The sequence below is a fragment of the Streptopelia decaocto genome (genome assembly GCF_964273445.1).
Source record: "Streptopelia decaocto genome assembly, chromosome: 15".
Taxonomy (NCBI): Eukaryota; Metazoa; Chordata; class Aves; order Columbiformes; family Columbidae; genus Streptopelia; species Streptopelia decaocto.
In genome coordinates, this window is record NC_138670.1 from 5,808,242 (window position 1) to 5,823,675 (window position 15,434).

The 15,434-nt window shown below is 45.0% G+C and overlaps 1 protein-coding gene across 4 annotated transcripts; it reads left to right on the forward strand.

Annotated features, from left to right (window-relative positions):
* Positions 1 to 65: 65 nt before the first annotated feature.
* ANKRD13A (ankyrin repeat domain 13A) lies at positions 66 to 12,022 on the forward strand. Of its 4 annotated transcripts, none has more exons than XM_082066531.1 (16): positions 66 to 128; positions 841 to 948; positions 3,234 to 3,366; positions 3,501 to 3,625; positions 4,041 to 4,086; positions 4,482 to 4,625; positions 5,068 to 5,263; positions 5,645 to 5,711; positions 6,198 to 6,279; positions 6,561 to 6,619; positions 6,903 to 7,039; positions 7,409 to 7,566; positions 8,497 to 8,610; positions 8,876 to 9,027; positions 9,250 to 9,314; positions 10,118 to 12,022. In XM_082066531.1, the coding sequence occupies exons 1-16, from the start codon at positions 81 to 83 to the stop codon at positions 10,314 to 10,316; spliced, it is 1,833 nt and encodes a 610-aa protein (XP_081922657.1). In that variant the 5' UTR covers positions 66 to 80; the 3' UTR covers positions 10,317 to 12,022. The 4 variants fall into 4 exon arrangements, with proteins under 4 accessions (XP_081922657.1, XP_081922660.1, XP_081922658.1 ...); XM_082066534.1 differs by lacking the exon at positions 66 to 128 and adding an exon at positions 134 to 154; XM_082066532.1 differs by lacking the exon at positions 66 to 128 and adding an exon at positions 285 to 383.
* The last annotated feature ends 3,412 nt before the right edge of the window (positions 12,023 to 15,434 follow it).

The window sequence follows — 15,434 nt, forward strand, 5'->3', positions numbered from 1 at the left end:
GCGCGCTCCGAGTTTTCGGAAGCCTGACCCCACAGACTGGCGGAAGAGGCTGCTCTCAGCAAGCCCTGCCCTCACCCTACATGGCGGCGGTTGGGAGGACGCTCCCGCCCCACTCCGCGGAAGAGCGAGTGGGTGAAACCAACGCCCGGTGGAGGTGTGGGGGGAGAGCAGCCAGAGCTGGGTGCCGCATCCGGCCCAACGCTGCCCTGCCGCCCCTCCGCGCGGAGGGCGATGGGGCAGCTCGTGGGCAGGACGCTCCATCTGCCCGCCCGCGGGGGGGGTAGGGTAGGCGGGGAGCAGCAACTTCCTCTTTCCGTGGGCTCGCCGGTGGCGGCAGGCTGAGGGGAGCCGAGGGGGAGCCCCCTCTCACCGGCCGCGCTGTGGTGCGTTCCGGCCGCTGCCCTGCAGAGCCAGGAAGGAGGGACGGGGATGGCCGGGGGTGTGGGGCCCAGGAGCGGGGGAGACTCTGAGGAGCAGGGGGTGGGGGGAGCAGGAGACCCCCCGGAGTGTGAGAGGGTGGGTGGGCTCAGGAGCAGGGGATGCCCAGGGATGTGGGGAGCAGAGGGCACCCCAAGGGGTGAGGGGCGCAGGGACCCTCTGCAGGGTGGGCCTGAGGGGGGTGCCCGGGAGCAGGGGACCCCCAGGAGTTGGGTTTTGCATGGGGTGCTTCTTGGAGCGGGGTGTAGGGCTCGTAGGGGTTGCAGCCTCGTTTTTCCCCCCCACACCTGGGGCATGTGGGAGCCGGGAGGGAGGAGAAGCTGAAGGGGTCAAGCCATGAGCGATCGGGGGTCTCCAAAATAAAGAGTGGGGCAGTGAGGGCACCGTCTCTCTGCTCACCAGGTGTGTGTCACCATGAGCTGCCCTGGCAGGGCCAGCAGCGCCTTCCCCCTGCACGTCCTGGTGTGGAATAATGACTACAGGCGGCTGGATGAGGAGCTGCGGGACCAGGTAACGAGGGCACCAGAGACTGGGGGCTGGGGGCCCCAGAAGAGCTTGAGCTGTGGCACAGGGCTCGGTGTCTTTGTGGGGAGAAGTCACCTTAGTGGTGCTGCCAGGTCTGTTTGGGCTCGTGGGGTTGCTGTGCTTCATTTTCTATTACCTGTTTGTTTGCCGTTGTGGGAGTGATGTAAGAAGGCACAGGAATATACTTTTTGTTATGTAAGATATTAAACATTGACTTATTATCCACAAAGCTGCACTCAGAGCGTTTGAGTGCCGGTTGCAGAATAGCTCTATAGAAAGTAGCATGAGTCGTTGAAATGATAAGGAAGAGCAGATATAATGGATGTTATTCTTTTTTTCTGTGCTAGAAAAGCAGTAAATATTGTTTACCTCAATGGGAAGTCAACATGCAGCAAAGGTGTCTGCTGCCACCAAAGATTAAATGTGCCTCTTGCTGAGGACCAGCAGTTCTTACAGTTTCTTTGCTGTCTGAGACTCTGGGGGCAGCACTTTTATACTGGCTGGAGTGTTTTCAGCATCTCTGGTGAGAAAAATGGATCATTGTTTTCGTGCTGTAGAGTAGAAAAATACCAAGCTGTTCCCTCTCTGGGACAGCTGAGCGAGAAATGGCAATGATGTAAGGAAATAGCCTGAAAAGCTACAGCAGAGCTCGGGCACCAAACATCTGTCTCGCTGAGACGCTGTGTGAGAGCTCTGATGTTCGGTGGTGTGGAGCAGGGTTTGCAGAACAGAGCATGTTAATTCCATTATACCTGACACCACAAGTATACGAGCCAAAGATCAGCTGTGCCACCTCCTGACTAGAGACTCTCATCAGCAGTTCTAACAGTGCACCACACTACTAATGCTTGCTTTGAGCATGCTCCCGTCCTGTTTTGGGGACAATCTTTGGAATGCAATTACTTTTTATCTAATTAATCTGATCTTGTTCCTTAAAATCTTTAACCATACTGGTACATTGCTTCAGTGTATTTATTTCTGTTTCAATAACGTTCTTGCCTGTGAAAGGCTGTTGTTAAATAAGAGTCGTCTGAGGCTGCAGTTCCCACCTGTGAAGTGCTGCTTCCTCCCTCAAACGCTTTATAAGGAAATGAGCAGCATGTTCAAATGGAATATGTCTGCTTCTTACTTCCTTTGTTGCTTTTAAATAACTTAGTGTTTTTTAAAGTATTCCAAAGATGTGTTTCTTCCTGCTTCCTTGGGATAAGCTTCTTGCTGGCGGAGGGGTGCGTGAGGGATCTGGAGACGCTCGCCAGCTGTGCTGGGTATGAACGACGGGCCAGGTGTGTGTGACCAGTAACAGCAGCACAGGATGGGGACGGACGCCTTAGAGTCCTCGACCCATCAGTGCAGGAGGCGTTTGGGCTGTAGGAAGTGGGGATGCAAATTAGTCAGTGTTCCACACAGAAGTGAAAAGGGAATGCTTTAAAATGAAGCTTTCCCTACTCTGTTTGTGATTTTTCCAACTTACTGCTGTCGAGTAACCATGTTAACTTGCATAACAACTTTCCTTTCTTATTCTGCTATTGACTTTCCCCTTTTCCTTTAGTTATAGATGCTCTTCTGTTTCAAATCTCTAAGCTAATAGTGAAAAATATGTAAGGTATGAGTATGTTGTGCTTGCATGTTTTGGATATTTATGCTTGTGTAGTTTTTTTTTTAGTGGCTTGTACAAATGCACTCACTCTTCATTGTGCTGTGTGTGTCAGTCAGATGGACGCTTTGTAAAATACCATTTGCTTCTATACTTTCAAAAAGTGCTATACAAAAGTGCTGTTGTATGCCCTGTTATTTTTTTTTCCTTCCTGTTACGTTGTACAATGTTAAACCCTCTGTTGGTGTCTCAGGATGTCGACTGCCCATGGTGCAGTGCGCACAGACTAGAACTCCTGGCTTCTCCTGAAAGAGACGCCTTCTGAAGGGAGACAGAAGGGGAGATAATTACAGAAAAAGAAATGAGGAGCATCAACAAAAACTCAGTCACGTCTTACAGAGATACCAGTTCTTACCATGGCGGTTTATAGGCCCCGTTCTGCTTATCTTTTTATTTCAGTGGGGAAGTAAGATTGTGCTGTACGGGGTGCAGAAGGGCAGCACGGTCGTGTTTGAAAACTGTACACCACAGACTGATAGGTGGGAATACCTGTGGAACATTGACTCCTGGGTTACTACTGACAAGCTTTGTTGATATAAACTCTTCTCAATGTGCTCTGAGTAGCTGTATTTGGTAGGACGGCTTCAGCATCACGTCTCTCTCGGATACTCAACAGGATGTTGACCAACGGGATCCCCGAGGCCGGACCTTGTTGCATCTCGCTGTTTCCTTGGGTTATATCGAATCTGCCAAAGTCCTTCTTCAACACAAGGCAGACGTAACTAAAGAGAACGCGCAGGGATGGACAGGTAAAGATAACTTGGAAAACAGAAGTTGTGTGTTAATGCTTTTCAGTTGCAGATGTTGTATTTTGACTGCTTTTCCATTATGTGTTTTGCTCAGAAAGCAAACTGAAAGTAGCTTGTGTCTGGATTTCTTTCAGTTTTACACGAGGCTGTGAGTACAGGAGATCCGGAGATGGTACAAATGATTCTGCAGCATCGGGACTACCAGCAGACCTCCATGACACTCGGAGGAGTTCCTGAATTACTCCAAAAGATCAACGAGGTCATTATTTAGTTTAAACACCTCACTCCAAACCGCAACTCTCATTCAAGTAGTTCACTTAAGTGAATTGAAATCAGATGAGCAGTTGTTTCAACTTGCATATTCTGTAGTGCTGTGAGAGATGGAGACCTTTTCCTTGACTTTTCTTTGAAATCCTTAGTCATGAACTCCAACATTGGAGACTGAATCTTGAAGGTGGTACTGCTGCTATAGTAAAATAAGGTAGCACAGCTCATCAGAAAGCAGCAGTTCTGGGTCAACAAATTTCATTTTTTAATGTTCATTTATCATGTCTCCAGTTCTGGGTTATTTTTTGTTTCTTTTCCTTTATCTAAAATGTCCATGAGGAATGCTGTAGTGAATGTTAGATTAAAACTATTTCATGAAGTATTCATGGAGTATTTTCCTTCTCCAGACTCCTGACTTTTATGTGGAAATGAAATGGGAGTTCACTAGCTGGGGTAAGAATCCTGGTCAGCTTTACCTCTTCTGAACTGTAGACAAAGGGACTTAAGCAGCTTGTGTACAAATGTCACAGAAGTTACACAGAGAAACATCTGTTCCTCAAATTTCTTATCTCTTTACCTCTCAAAAGAACCTCTTACATTTTTGTTGCACAATTATTCTTTGTTTCCTGTTTGTTTGGTTGATTTAGGGTTTTTTTTTTTGGTTAGCTTTTTTTAATGGAGAGTTAAGCCATTGTTAGAATTGCTGAAGACTTTTCTTGTGGTTTTGTTTACCTGTCTCTGGCTATCGACAACTAAGACAGTGATGCAGCCTGCTTGAGCTCAGACTCTCTGTGCACTTAAACTCCTGAATATTTCCTATTTATATTTATCCCATTTTTCTTTTATAGTCCCACTCGTTTCTAGAGTTTGCCCAAGCGATGTCTGCCGCATCTGGAAAAGCGGCGCCAAGCTGCGTGTGGATCTCACTTTATTGGGCTTTGAAAATATGAGCTGGGAGAGAGGAAGGCGTAGCTTAATTTTCAAGGGAGAAGGTAAATATTTTAGCATGTCTACAACTTTGATTACCAAATACTATGTGAGCCACAGTGAGAAATCCCGATTTTGCACAAAAGGACCTGTTGAGGCTGAGTACTAAATTGTAGAAACATTTTATACATATATTCCATGAGTGTCTCATAGAGATACTGTTTAGTGGTTTAATGTAATGGCTTAATTTCTTTTGAGAAATCTGAGGTCAAAATTTGGTAAACAGGCTAAAATTTGACTTAAATCTTTTACTTAGTTTTCCCTCTTCTGTTCTCCTGCCCCCCGAATTAAAACTAATTTTAGATACGGGTCCAAATTTGATCTCAGCTGAGTGCAAAATCAACTGAATTAGTGTCCATCCTGATTTTACATAGAGTATATTTTCAATTTTTCATTCTGGAATACTGTTGCTGAGTTTCTTAGATCGCGCTGTACCATTTCCAACAGATACTGGAGGCTGGGCAGAACTGATTGAGATTAATCACGATGATAAGTTTGTTACCACGGAGCGTTTTGAGATTTCCCAGCACATGCAGCGCTTGACGTTGGGATCTATGACACCGAAAAGAAAAGACGTGGAAAGACGCCTTACATCTCCAATTATTAATACGTGCCTTGATACAAAAAATATTGCTTTTGAAAGGTAAGACACAAAGTTTCTCGGAACAAATAAAGATTTCAAGATTATGGATGCACATTATACACCATGCCTGGGCTGTCAGACAAAATAATTTGGGAAGTTTTTAGGCTGTCCTCCTCTGTGGCTCAGGTATCCACATCTCGATCTAAAATCTCTGTCTGAGCCTTTACGCTTTGGCCACGGACTGAGTGAGGACGGAAGGGGTATGATGTACTCGGCCCTCTTGTGATATATGTGTGTGTGAGGACAGTTTGGCCTGTGCTTTTGTCTGGGGTTAATAATCAGATAACCTATCAAATGTTTAAAATCAGTTTTAGAAAACGGGGCTGGGGACTGTGTAGAAATGCAACTGTGGTGATGCTTGTGGTGTTCGCTTTTTGTCAGAACCATGTCTGGATTCTGGGTCTGGAGGACAGAAAAAGCAGAAGGCGTAAATGGCTATGAAGCAAAGGTAAAGCCCATTCTATTCTTTAAAAAGGCCTTACAGCTAACTGACGTGTCATTATGTTTTGCCTTTATTTCCTGAATATTTCAGGACTTCTCTTGCCCGGAAGCCAGTGACCAAACCCCTTTGCCATTCTTTCGGCACAGGATGCTTTGCAGGATTAATGCTCTCTGGAGATACTGTGGTATATGATTTGCAGGGTTTCTTGTTTTATCAGCTTTCCCAGCAGGTGGCATGTGGTTTCAGCCTTATCGTAGGCCTGTCGAGAATATATTCTGTGGGATTTCCATTATAGTGAAGCAAATAGAAAAATCAAAGTGCAGCTTTTTGTGTTGATCACCAGTATATTAAAGATTAAGACCTTTGCCAATGAGAGGCAGATCCATGCTGCTTTATTCTGTGTTCAGATTTGTGCACATGGTGTTTTACTAGAGAAAAATCTGGGGTTTAACCCGTGATGCTTTTTTTGTCCCTTTTATTTTTTAAAAAAAGGTATACATTGCGAACAACGTGAATGTGGTCACAAGAATCCGAACGGAACATCTAACAGAAGAGGAGAAGAAAAGATATAAAGGTAGTTTTCCTATAGGACAACTGGAAATAAGTAGAACCTTTTGGCTCTCTGTATGACTGCAGAAGAACTGGGCAGATAGGCAAGGGAAATACTTCTCGTACTGACTTTGCTCTGCTTTACTTGCACATGTATTTAAACTACGGTAAAGGGTGACCAGCCTGTAACCTCATATGGGAACACTGCCCTGCACTGGCCACCTTGGGGCCCAGGAGGAGAGGCACTGTGAATTTTACTGCTAATTAATAGTAACAGATTTTTTTTTTTCCTCCTGTTATCTGAAGCTGACAGGAATCCCCTGGAATCATTTCTTGGTACAGTGGAGCATGAGTATGGTGCTCAGGTGAGTGTCTTTGATGCTGAAACAGGTCACTGCAGCACAGAAATCTGTGCCCCTAGAAATTTTGGGCACGTGGAATCATGTCTTGTTTCCTTAGTTTGGCAGCAATTTTGATTATGAGGTTTAAATTTTCCCTGAGGATGTTTTTGGTTGTTTGAAGCCCTCGAATGTTCTGTATGAATAGCAGGTACCTGCTTCTCAAGAGGTAACTTCAAAGTTTCTCATAGTAGCCACTGTCTATTTGTTTCTTACTTTCGTGGACTTTTTTTTCTCTCTTTCCTTATAGGGTACGACCAAGACAACAGAGTATGCTGCAAGTAACAATCCTACTGCTATTACTCTGGAGGAATATTTTGACCCAGAATTTGATTTGAAAGGTAGAGACATAGGAAGACCGAAGGAAGTCACCATTCGAACGCAGAAGTGAGAAATAGAATTTTAATTATTTCTAGTTTCTCCCCAGTCATCTAATTTCTGGAAGCCTTTTTTACAAATATTCAGTGTGCTTTTCACGCAGCTTCCAAAATTAATCAAAAGAGAGATCTTGAAGTATTTAGCTACAGTCTAATTCTTCCACTATGTGAAAGAAAGCATTTGGACTGGTGCTGTAACTTGTTAGGAACCTGCTGTGCTTTGCCTTTAGTCTGACCAGGAACGTGGGTTGGTTTCTCAGAGCAGCGACTGTTCTGAATCTTTGAAATGTATGAAGCAGGTGACAATGTTACGTGTTTTGCTTTGCATCTATTCCTAAAATGTAAAATTAAGATGCTTTTATGCAACTTTCTCTTTAAGATTTAAAGCAACCTTGTGGATGAGTGAAGAGTTTCCCTTGTCTCTTGTGGAACAAGTCACTCCGATCATCGATCTGATGGCCAGAACCAGTGCTCATTTTGCCAGACTTAGGGATTTCATCACTCTGGAATTTCCACCAGGATTTCCTGTCAAAATTGGTAATATTTAGCAATTTTTTATTGTAGCATCTTCTTAATTTCCTTTATTTCTATTGGATTTGCAGGATATATTTACAAAAACCATGTTAGTTTTTTACTAGTCATCTCATAGAATAGAATCATAGAATCATTTTGGTTGGAAAAGACCCTCAGGATCATTGAGTCCAACCATAACCTAACTCCAGCACTAAATCACATCCCTGAGAACCTTGTCTAAATGCATTTTAAACACCTCCAGGGATGGTGACTCCACCACTGCCCTGGGCAGCCTGTTCCAATGCCTGACAACCGTCTCCATGAAGAATTTTTTCCTAATATCCAGCCTAAACCTCCCCTGGTGCAACTTGAGGCCATTTCCTCTTGTCCTGTCACTTGCTACTTGGGAGAAGAGACCAGCCCCCTCCATGCTCCAACCTCCTTTCAGGCAGTTGCAGACAGTGATGAGGTTATTACTTGTTATTAATTGTTTCTTCCCAGTGTACTTAGAATTGCATTCAAAATTAATAATCAGAGAATCATCCTGCAAAATACCTGTCGAGCTCTGTTGGGCTAATGTCACCTGTAATTGAGCACCCAGATGTATGTGTCTCATACATCTGGGGTTATTGAATCCAAATTCTGAATCGCCAGTACAGAAATATAATTTTAAAGACCGCCTCATTTCAGTAAGAATGAGCTGTTGCTAGCCCTTTTCTCCTAGCTCCAATGCCTTAGGTTTGGCAAATCTTATTATAAGATAAGAGATTAGAGACAGAGTGAGAATGACTAAGGGCAACTTCTTGGTGAAGTGAGTTGCTTTTTACTTTGTTATTACAGGATGCTGCTTATGGATTATATTCAATAAACATGTAAGGGTTTGATGGGGCTGCAGGTGTGGAAGTGAATGAGAGAGTTCTCTTTTTGATAGAAATCTTGTGCTCTTTCTTATAGAAATTCCCTTATTTCATGTGCTGAATGCCCGAATTACATTTGAAAATGTTAATGGCTGCAGGACAGCTGAAAAAACAACATCACAAATGGGTGGAGGTGCGCAGTGTGATTCAGGTAAGGAATGGAGAGATCCAGTGATCGCATCTTCCTACATTTCTGGCAGTGGAGAGAGGAGGGTTCACTGCAGAGAGTGGAAAATTCACAGGCGAGAAGGAGCTGCAGCTCATAGCAGCTGATCTGGAGTGTGGGTATATTTAGCCAGGTGGTTTATCTGAATTTTTGGAGTTAACTTAATTGTGTGTAAGCATTCATCAGAATTTAAGTTAAAGCTTGTAAAAATAGACTATGTCATGTTTGTGACTATATTTTGCTTCTGTAGGAGCTAATTTTGAGGTTGACCAGTCAGTGTTTGAGATCCCCAAATCTTACCACGTCCAAGATGACGGCAGGAACATACACGTGCTGGATGAAGATAACGAGATCATGCAGTTTGCTATTCAGCAGAGTTTGTTGGAATCCGGTGGCAATCCAGTAAGTGTGCTGTGATCTGTACCATGCAGATCTGACAGTGTTGACAAGGACTCTGAATTAAACCGATGGGTGGAAAGCATCATGTAGGACATTTTTCTAAGAACCTCAGAAGAGAGAAATAATGTATTTCAAAGAATAAATTAGTGATTTAAGAGTCACCTTTGGATGAGTTGCACTGCAGATCTAACTGCTGTGGAATTGTCTGTCTTTCCCTGTTTCTAGGAAGTGGGAGTGCATTCCAATGGAGCAGTTGCATATTCACAGGACTTCAATATACAGTATCAGAGGTAACTCATTTATTTTTCATATCAAGTCATGCAGTGAGAGAGCAAAAATACTTCCAACAGTAGCATGAAGCAATTTTTGCAGAGTTTTTTTGTGTGGGTAGCAGATGTGCAGAACTCAAGGTCTCTTCCTTCTGCTTCTTCTAACTTTTACTGGAAAAGTAAAAGCAAGGACTCTAAACTGGGCTCCCTGGCTTATGTAGTATAGCTCTTCAGCTCAGCTGTGGGCCTGGTCTGCGCATCTAGCAGATTTATTACCTAACAAATAAACACAGTCCTTCTCTTCTGCTCTTAACACTGTGAATTTGGTCCCTCTGGGTTGCATGTTTGTTTATTAGATGCTGCACACTTCAGGGTAGCTGCTCTTTAAGAATTACATAATGATTATAAAAAATGAGTAACATGGATTTAATGGACCTTTGAGAATATGTTCTGGTGTCTGTGCGGTCCTGCAGTTAAGTGCAAAGAAATCTTCATGCACACAAATAACTGCATCATCTTTGTTCTTTTGTGTGTGGAAATCATGTTACCGTTAAACTAGATGAGAATACTTTTATTGTAGAAACCTATTGAAAATGTAACTGTTAATATGTATGAAAAATTCCAAGGAATTGTCAAAGAGCAGGTTTTACGTTGGCAATTTCACAGATGCGAGAACAACTCTCTTATCCTGAAAACTGTTTTCTGCCCTTTGGGGAGAGATTTTTCAGGTTTGCAGTTAGAAAACAGTTGCTAGGAAGGATCATTGTGGGAAATATGAAATAGGCTCTGTCTCTTTACTTCTTAAAGTTCTTTTTCTCCTTCAGAGCGCTGCAGGAGAGCTACCTGACGAGCTCGGGTAACTCACACTGCGGCAGCCCGAGTGAACCTTCCAGCTTTGAAAAAGACCTACAGCTCGCCATGGAGTTGTCTGTCCGGGAGCAGGAGGAACGGGAGAAGCAGCGTCGCGAAGAAGAAGATGCAGAGCTCCAGCAAGTTCTACGGCTTTCTCTTGTGGAAAAATAACTCTGTAGCCATCTCCTGAAATAAGGATGACCAAATCTGCCTAAAACTGAAGGCTTTCAGAGCTATCAGTCTGAAGACCACTCCTGGGTTGCTTAAGTAAACATTCTACCTGCCTTCTTAGTTGTCGTCATCAGCTACAAAAAGCTGATTTGTTTTTGTTTGAGGGAGCTGCAGATCACGGGACTCTGCATTTGGCTCCCCAACCACGCAGCCTGAGCTTTGAAGGAAAAGTTTTGATCTAAACGTATTTATTGAAAAGCAGATGGAAATTTTGCTTAGCAGCAGGATATAGGATTGCACTAAAGCTTGAAAACCTGATTTATGGGAGAGTTCAGGAGGGAAACTTCATTACTTACCAAAGAAATACTCATCTGCTTAGTAATTTCTGAATAATTCAAAGCCGTTGTCTGTTGCAGTTGTTACAGGGAGGAGTATCTCTATGCACATGCACACCTAGGGTAGTTCTTCATGCTGACAGATGTTTTCTGTTAGTTTTCTTCATGTTATTATCTTGTCTCTAGTTACTGAGATTTTATCATGTGCTCCTGCTTAAGAGGGATAATTTTATACTTGAACAACTAATCCAAGCTCAAGACTAAACCAGTACTTTCTGAAAAAGGACAAAACAAGTAGCCAGTAAAATTTTGGATCCTAAAACTGGACCATCTGTCTAGTAAGTAGCAATTTCTGCAGTGATTCAAAACCAGCTCGTTCCCGTAGTCAGAGGGCAGCAAGGAAAGAAGCGATAGATACAGGTGCTGCTTTGCGATCACTTGGTGTGTGTGCATGAGTGCGTGCCTGCGTGTGGGTGCTAAATTCAGGTGAAATTTTAATGTATACTTATTGGAAGATTTAATTCTGTCATCTGAAAGGGAAACGTGTGTTGCTTTTTAAAATTCAAATGCTCATCCTTCATGTGGATACATATATTTTTTTATCGGAATATTTTTATTGATTTTTAAAACAAGCCAATAGGACTACACTCATAAAAACGGTATTGTAACAATTTGCGAGTAGGTTTTCACCAGCTTTCCTCAGGTCTCTCATCATATAGTGTGTTTGTAGCTGTTTTATCTGCACTTCTGTCAGTGTTTACAGCACTTCCACTGTGACTCTTAAGTGCACTCCACACATACACAACATACATCCATGGGAAAGCCTTATGGTAGCTAAATGGGAGAAATATTCCTCTGCTCTGGCTGGCAGGAGTGTGACAAACCTATGGTACATATGGGCTGATCTTGCTGCCTAATCCTGCCCTGATTCCTTGGGCAAAACTGGGCAGTTCTGTGCAACCAGCTGTTAACCAGTATAAAATCACTATAAATGGACTTGATCATAACTAGTGAGGCGGTTGGTAACTTAGAGCCCTCTTTTAAACCAATAATCCACTGTTTTACATCGCAAATGATTAAAATGCCTTCAGTGTACACTAGAACTGGTCTATCTGCACCGTTTCTGTTTAACGATACCGCTTGCATCCCTACATAGCTCGTTTGGTGTTTGCAGGAGCGTTGACTTCCCTGCGCAGCAGCAGCGTTCTGGGTTGGAGCTGTTGCTTTCTTTGAAACGGGGATAACTGTGACTTTAGCAGTTGAAAAAAGGGAATAATCCTTGCCTTGAGCTCTTGACAAAGTTGTGAGGTAGGAGATGAAACCATGTTATTTTTTCCTCCAGTGGAAATAAAGCCTTTATAAACCATCCAACATTGCTTTTTTTTTTCTATTAGGCATATTACTTCTAACCCTAGGCATATTATTTCTAACCATAACTCCTAATCCTAACCCTTAACCCAACCCTAACCCCTGACCCCTAATCCTAACCTTAATCCCTAACCCTCCCCTCTACTCTCCCCTGGTCCAACCACATCTGGAATATTGTGTCCAGTTGTGGCCCCTCAGTTCCAGCAGGACAGGGAACTGCTGGAGAGAGTCCAGCGCAGCCACCAAGATGCTGAAGGGAGTGGAGCATCTCCCGTGTGAGGAAAGGCTGAGGGAGCTGGGGCTCTGGAGCTGGACAAGAGGAGACTGAGGGGTGACCTCATTAATGTTTACAGATACACGAAGGGTGAGTGTCAGGAGGATGGAGCCAGGCTCTTCTCGGTGACAACCAATGATAGGACAAGGGGTAATGGGTTCAAATTGGAACACAAGAGGTTCCACTTAAATTTGAGAAGAAACTTCTTCCTGGTGAGGGTGGCAGAGCCTGGCCCAGGCTGCCCAGGGGTGTTGTGGAGTCTCCTTCTCTGCAGACATTCCAACCCGCCTGGACACCTTCCTGTGTAACCTCACCTGGGTGTTCCTGCTCCATGGGGGGATTGCACTGGATGAGCTTTCCAGGTCACTTCCAATCCCTGACATTCTGTGATTTCAAAGGTTGCAATGGGGAGGAGACAAATATATTCTTTCAAGCTGTCTTGTTCTCTGGGTTTTATATTGTAAACTAATGAAATTGAGCGGTTTCAAGTGTTGTTATGCTTCTGATTCTTAGTCTGGGACCGTAAAAAGTGAGTATAGTTTGTTCGTTCTTTCTGTGACATTTGCATCGTTCCATCTAAACTAGAAGGGCCTGCTTCCCTGAAACAGGTGCCACTTTTATTAAGCCCCAGCTTACATCTTGCACTTTGTGGGTGAGAGATCAGCAGAACACTGCACAGTGCTTTTAATATTAATGTTGAGACTGCTGTATAGAAGCCATGTCATCTTCTCTTTCCAAGGAAACCTCAAGGCTAATGTAAGAAGGCAGAAGCTCAGAGTAAAAAACACCTATAGTTTGTTCTAAAACTATAACTGGCTTTTAAATAGCACCATATAATGTTCTTCAAAGTGACACCATTTCCACAGTGCTGGTGCTGTGGGTCTGTGTCTTCCTTCAAGTGATACTGAGTCTGCACTTTTTTGTGCTTTAGGACGGTTGTTTCAATGTTTTATGTACAACAATTCACAAACGTGCTCAATTGGAAATGTCTTACACTGCTTTGGCTGAGTTTTGATTCAAAATAGTCTTCATAACTGAGTTAACTGAACCCTGTCTGTTAATGTCTGATGGTAACTGCACTACGCTTGCAGGATGAGCTTTCCTTTCCAGTTTACCATCACCAGTTCCTTGCTAACAAACAGCCCTGACACGAGGGGCTTCACCTCCCCATTGAAACTGGGGGAAGAACTGCAAGACTATCCAAGGTGGGGAAGGAAACTGCCTCATCCCGTCCTACAGCTACAGCCCAGTTAATAACAAACAGAACATTCATGAATAAATAAGAGAGTCATGGATTGTTGACTTAGCTTTTTATTTGTACAAAGAGACAGAGCAGGGAGCGAAGAATGAATGCAAACAACACCACTCCTGGGAGCGCGGAGCTGTAGCTGCAAGCTGCGCCATCCACCCCCCGAACAGCACACGGCTACCGGCCAAGTTACACAGCAGATGAAGGACCGAGAAAAATCAGTGATACAGGACCCCGTGAGCAAAAAGAGAAAAGGATCGGAAAGCAACAGAACAGCATTACCTTGCATCGTCACTCATGTTTCGCTTAGATTAGTAACTAGGTCTGTTCTAGGCCAGCGTCCTACCACTTTACTAACAGAGGAGCAGCAAAGAAAATCCCCATTGCAAGGAGAGTGGTCAGTGTTCTTTGAACAAACCAAACAGAAAACATGTCAGATGCAGCACAAGGTTTTAGACAACAGGGCGACACAATTGTTCTTGAAGTTTTAAAACACTAAATAAATTACTAGACAAAACACCCCTATGTTAAATACCAACATAATAATAGGCAAGATCCAGTTACTACTCATAGCAGTGCAAAACAAAATAGCAGCATTTATAGACAAGTGTGATTTCAGCGTAAACACTTGGTTACTGAAAATGCATAGAACAGGTCTGTCCCGAGCTTCAACACAAGGTGCTGCCAGAGACCCTGCACACAGCAGCCTCGGCATCTGCCCGGCTTCCAGGGGCTCCTGTGCACGCTAACCTGCCCAGGAGCACAAATCCACCTGTGAGGAGATGGGTGTTCGGCACAAGCTGCAAACCCTGCCCAGCACCCCAGTTCCTAACTGGTTCCACACGGCTGGCTGGGTGCAAGGCTGCTGGGGGCTGTTTAGCTAACTGCTACACCACGGTCTGCTCATGCCTCAGTAGTTCTGCTCGGAGGTACCAGCCACAGCTGCACTGGGTCACTGAGCTTTTTGCTTCAGACTATTTTTGCAGGCTGCTCTACAAACCCTCAAGACTCAGCATTCAAGCAAGGAACTGAATTAATCAGAAAGCAAAACCAGATGTGGTGTAAACAAGTGCACAGGCCCGCTGGACAGGCAGCGATGCTGCAGTCCGGCTGTGCTCTCGCGCCAGCCCAGGACGGTTCCCCGGCACCGGCCAGAGCAGGTGTCAGTGCCGGTCGCGCTCCCCTGAGGCTCCAGGTGCACCCACGCCCCAGGGATGCTCTGGAGCACAGCATGTCACATCGGCCTCGCTGAAATGCTGTGTTTGGGCAAGACGGTGCGTTGCTACAGCCCCTGCTCCAACCCAACTGGGTTTGCTAGGGAAGCGGTCCCGGGGGTCAGTTTGCCGAGGACCGGGGTGTGACGTGCAGCCCCTGGCCGTGCTGTTGTTGAAAGCCACATCATGATGGAGCCACGCGATGCTGCGTGGGCAAAGAGCCGCGCACACGACATCAGGGCAGCCCCGGCGCTGGCGGGAGAGGCGTCGGGCCAGCTGGGAACGAACCGGGCAGCAGAACCGGGCAGGAGAACCGGCGGCGCTTCCCCACAGCGGCCCCCGGTTCCCGCTCCGCTATCGCCGCCGGACCGGCTTGTAGACGCAGACGGCCATGAGGATGATGGTGAGGACCAGGGCGCTGAGGATGCTGCCCAGCAGCACTGCGGGAGGAGGGAGCAGGACACGTTAGGATCTGAATGCCCTCCCCGAGGCACTGCCCCAAATCAGCTTTAACAATTAAAAAAACATTAAAAAAAAAAAAATAAAACGAAGCAGAAAGGCACCCAGGCGCTGCTGTATTTGTCCCCCGTCCCTCGCCGCCGCTCCTTACCCAGGTTCTGTTTCTGCAGCACAGCGTAGGGCCGGCTGCGCTCCGCCAGGGCCAGCGCCGCCAGGGCC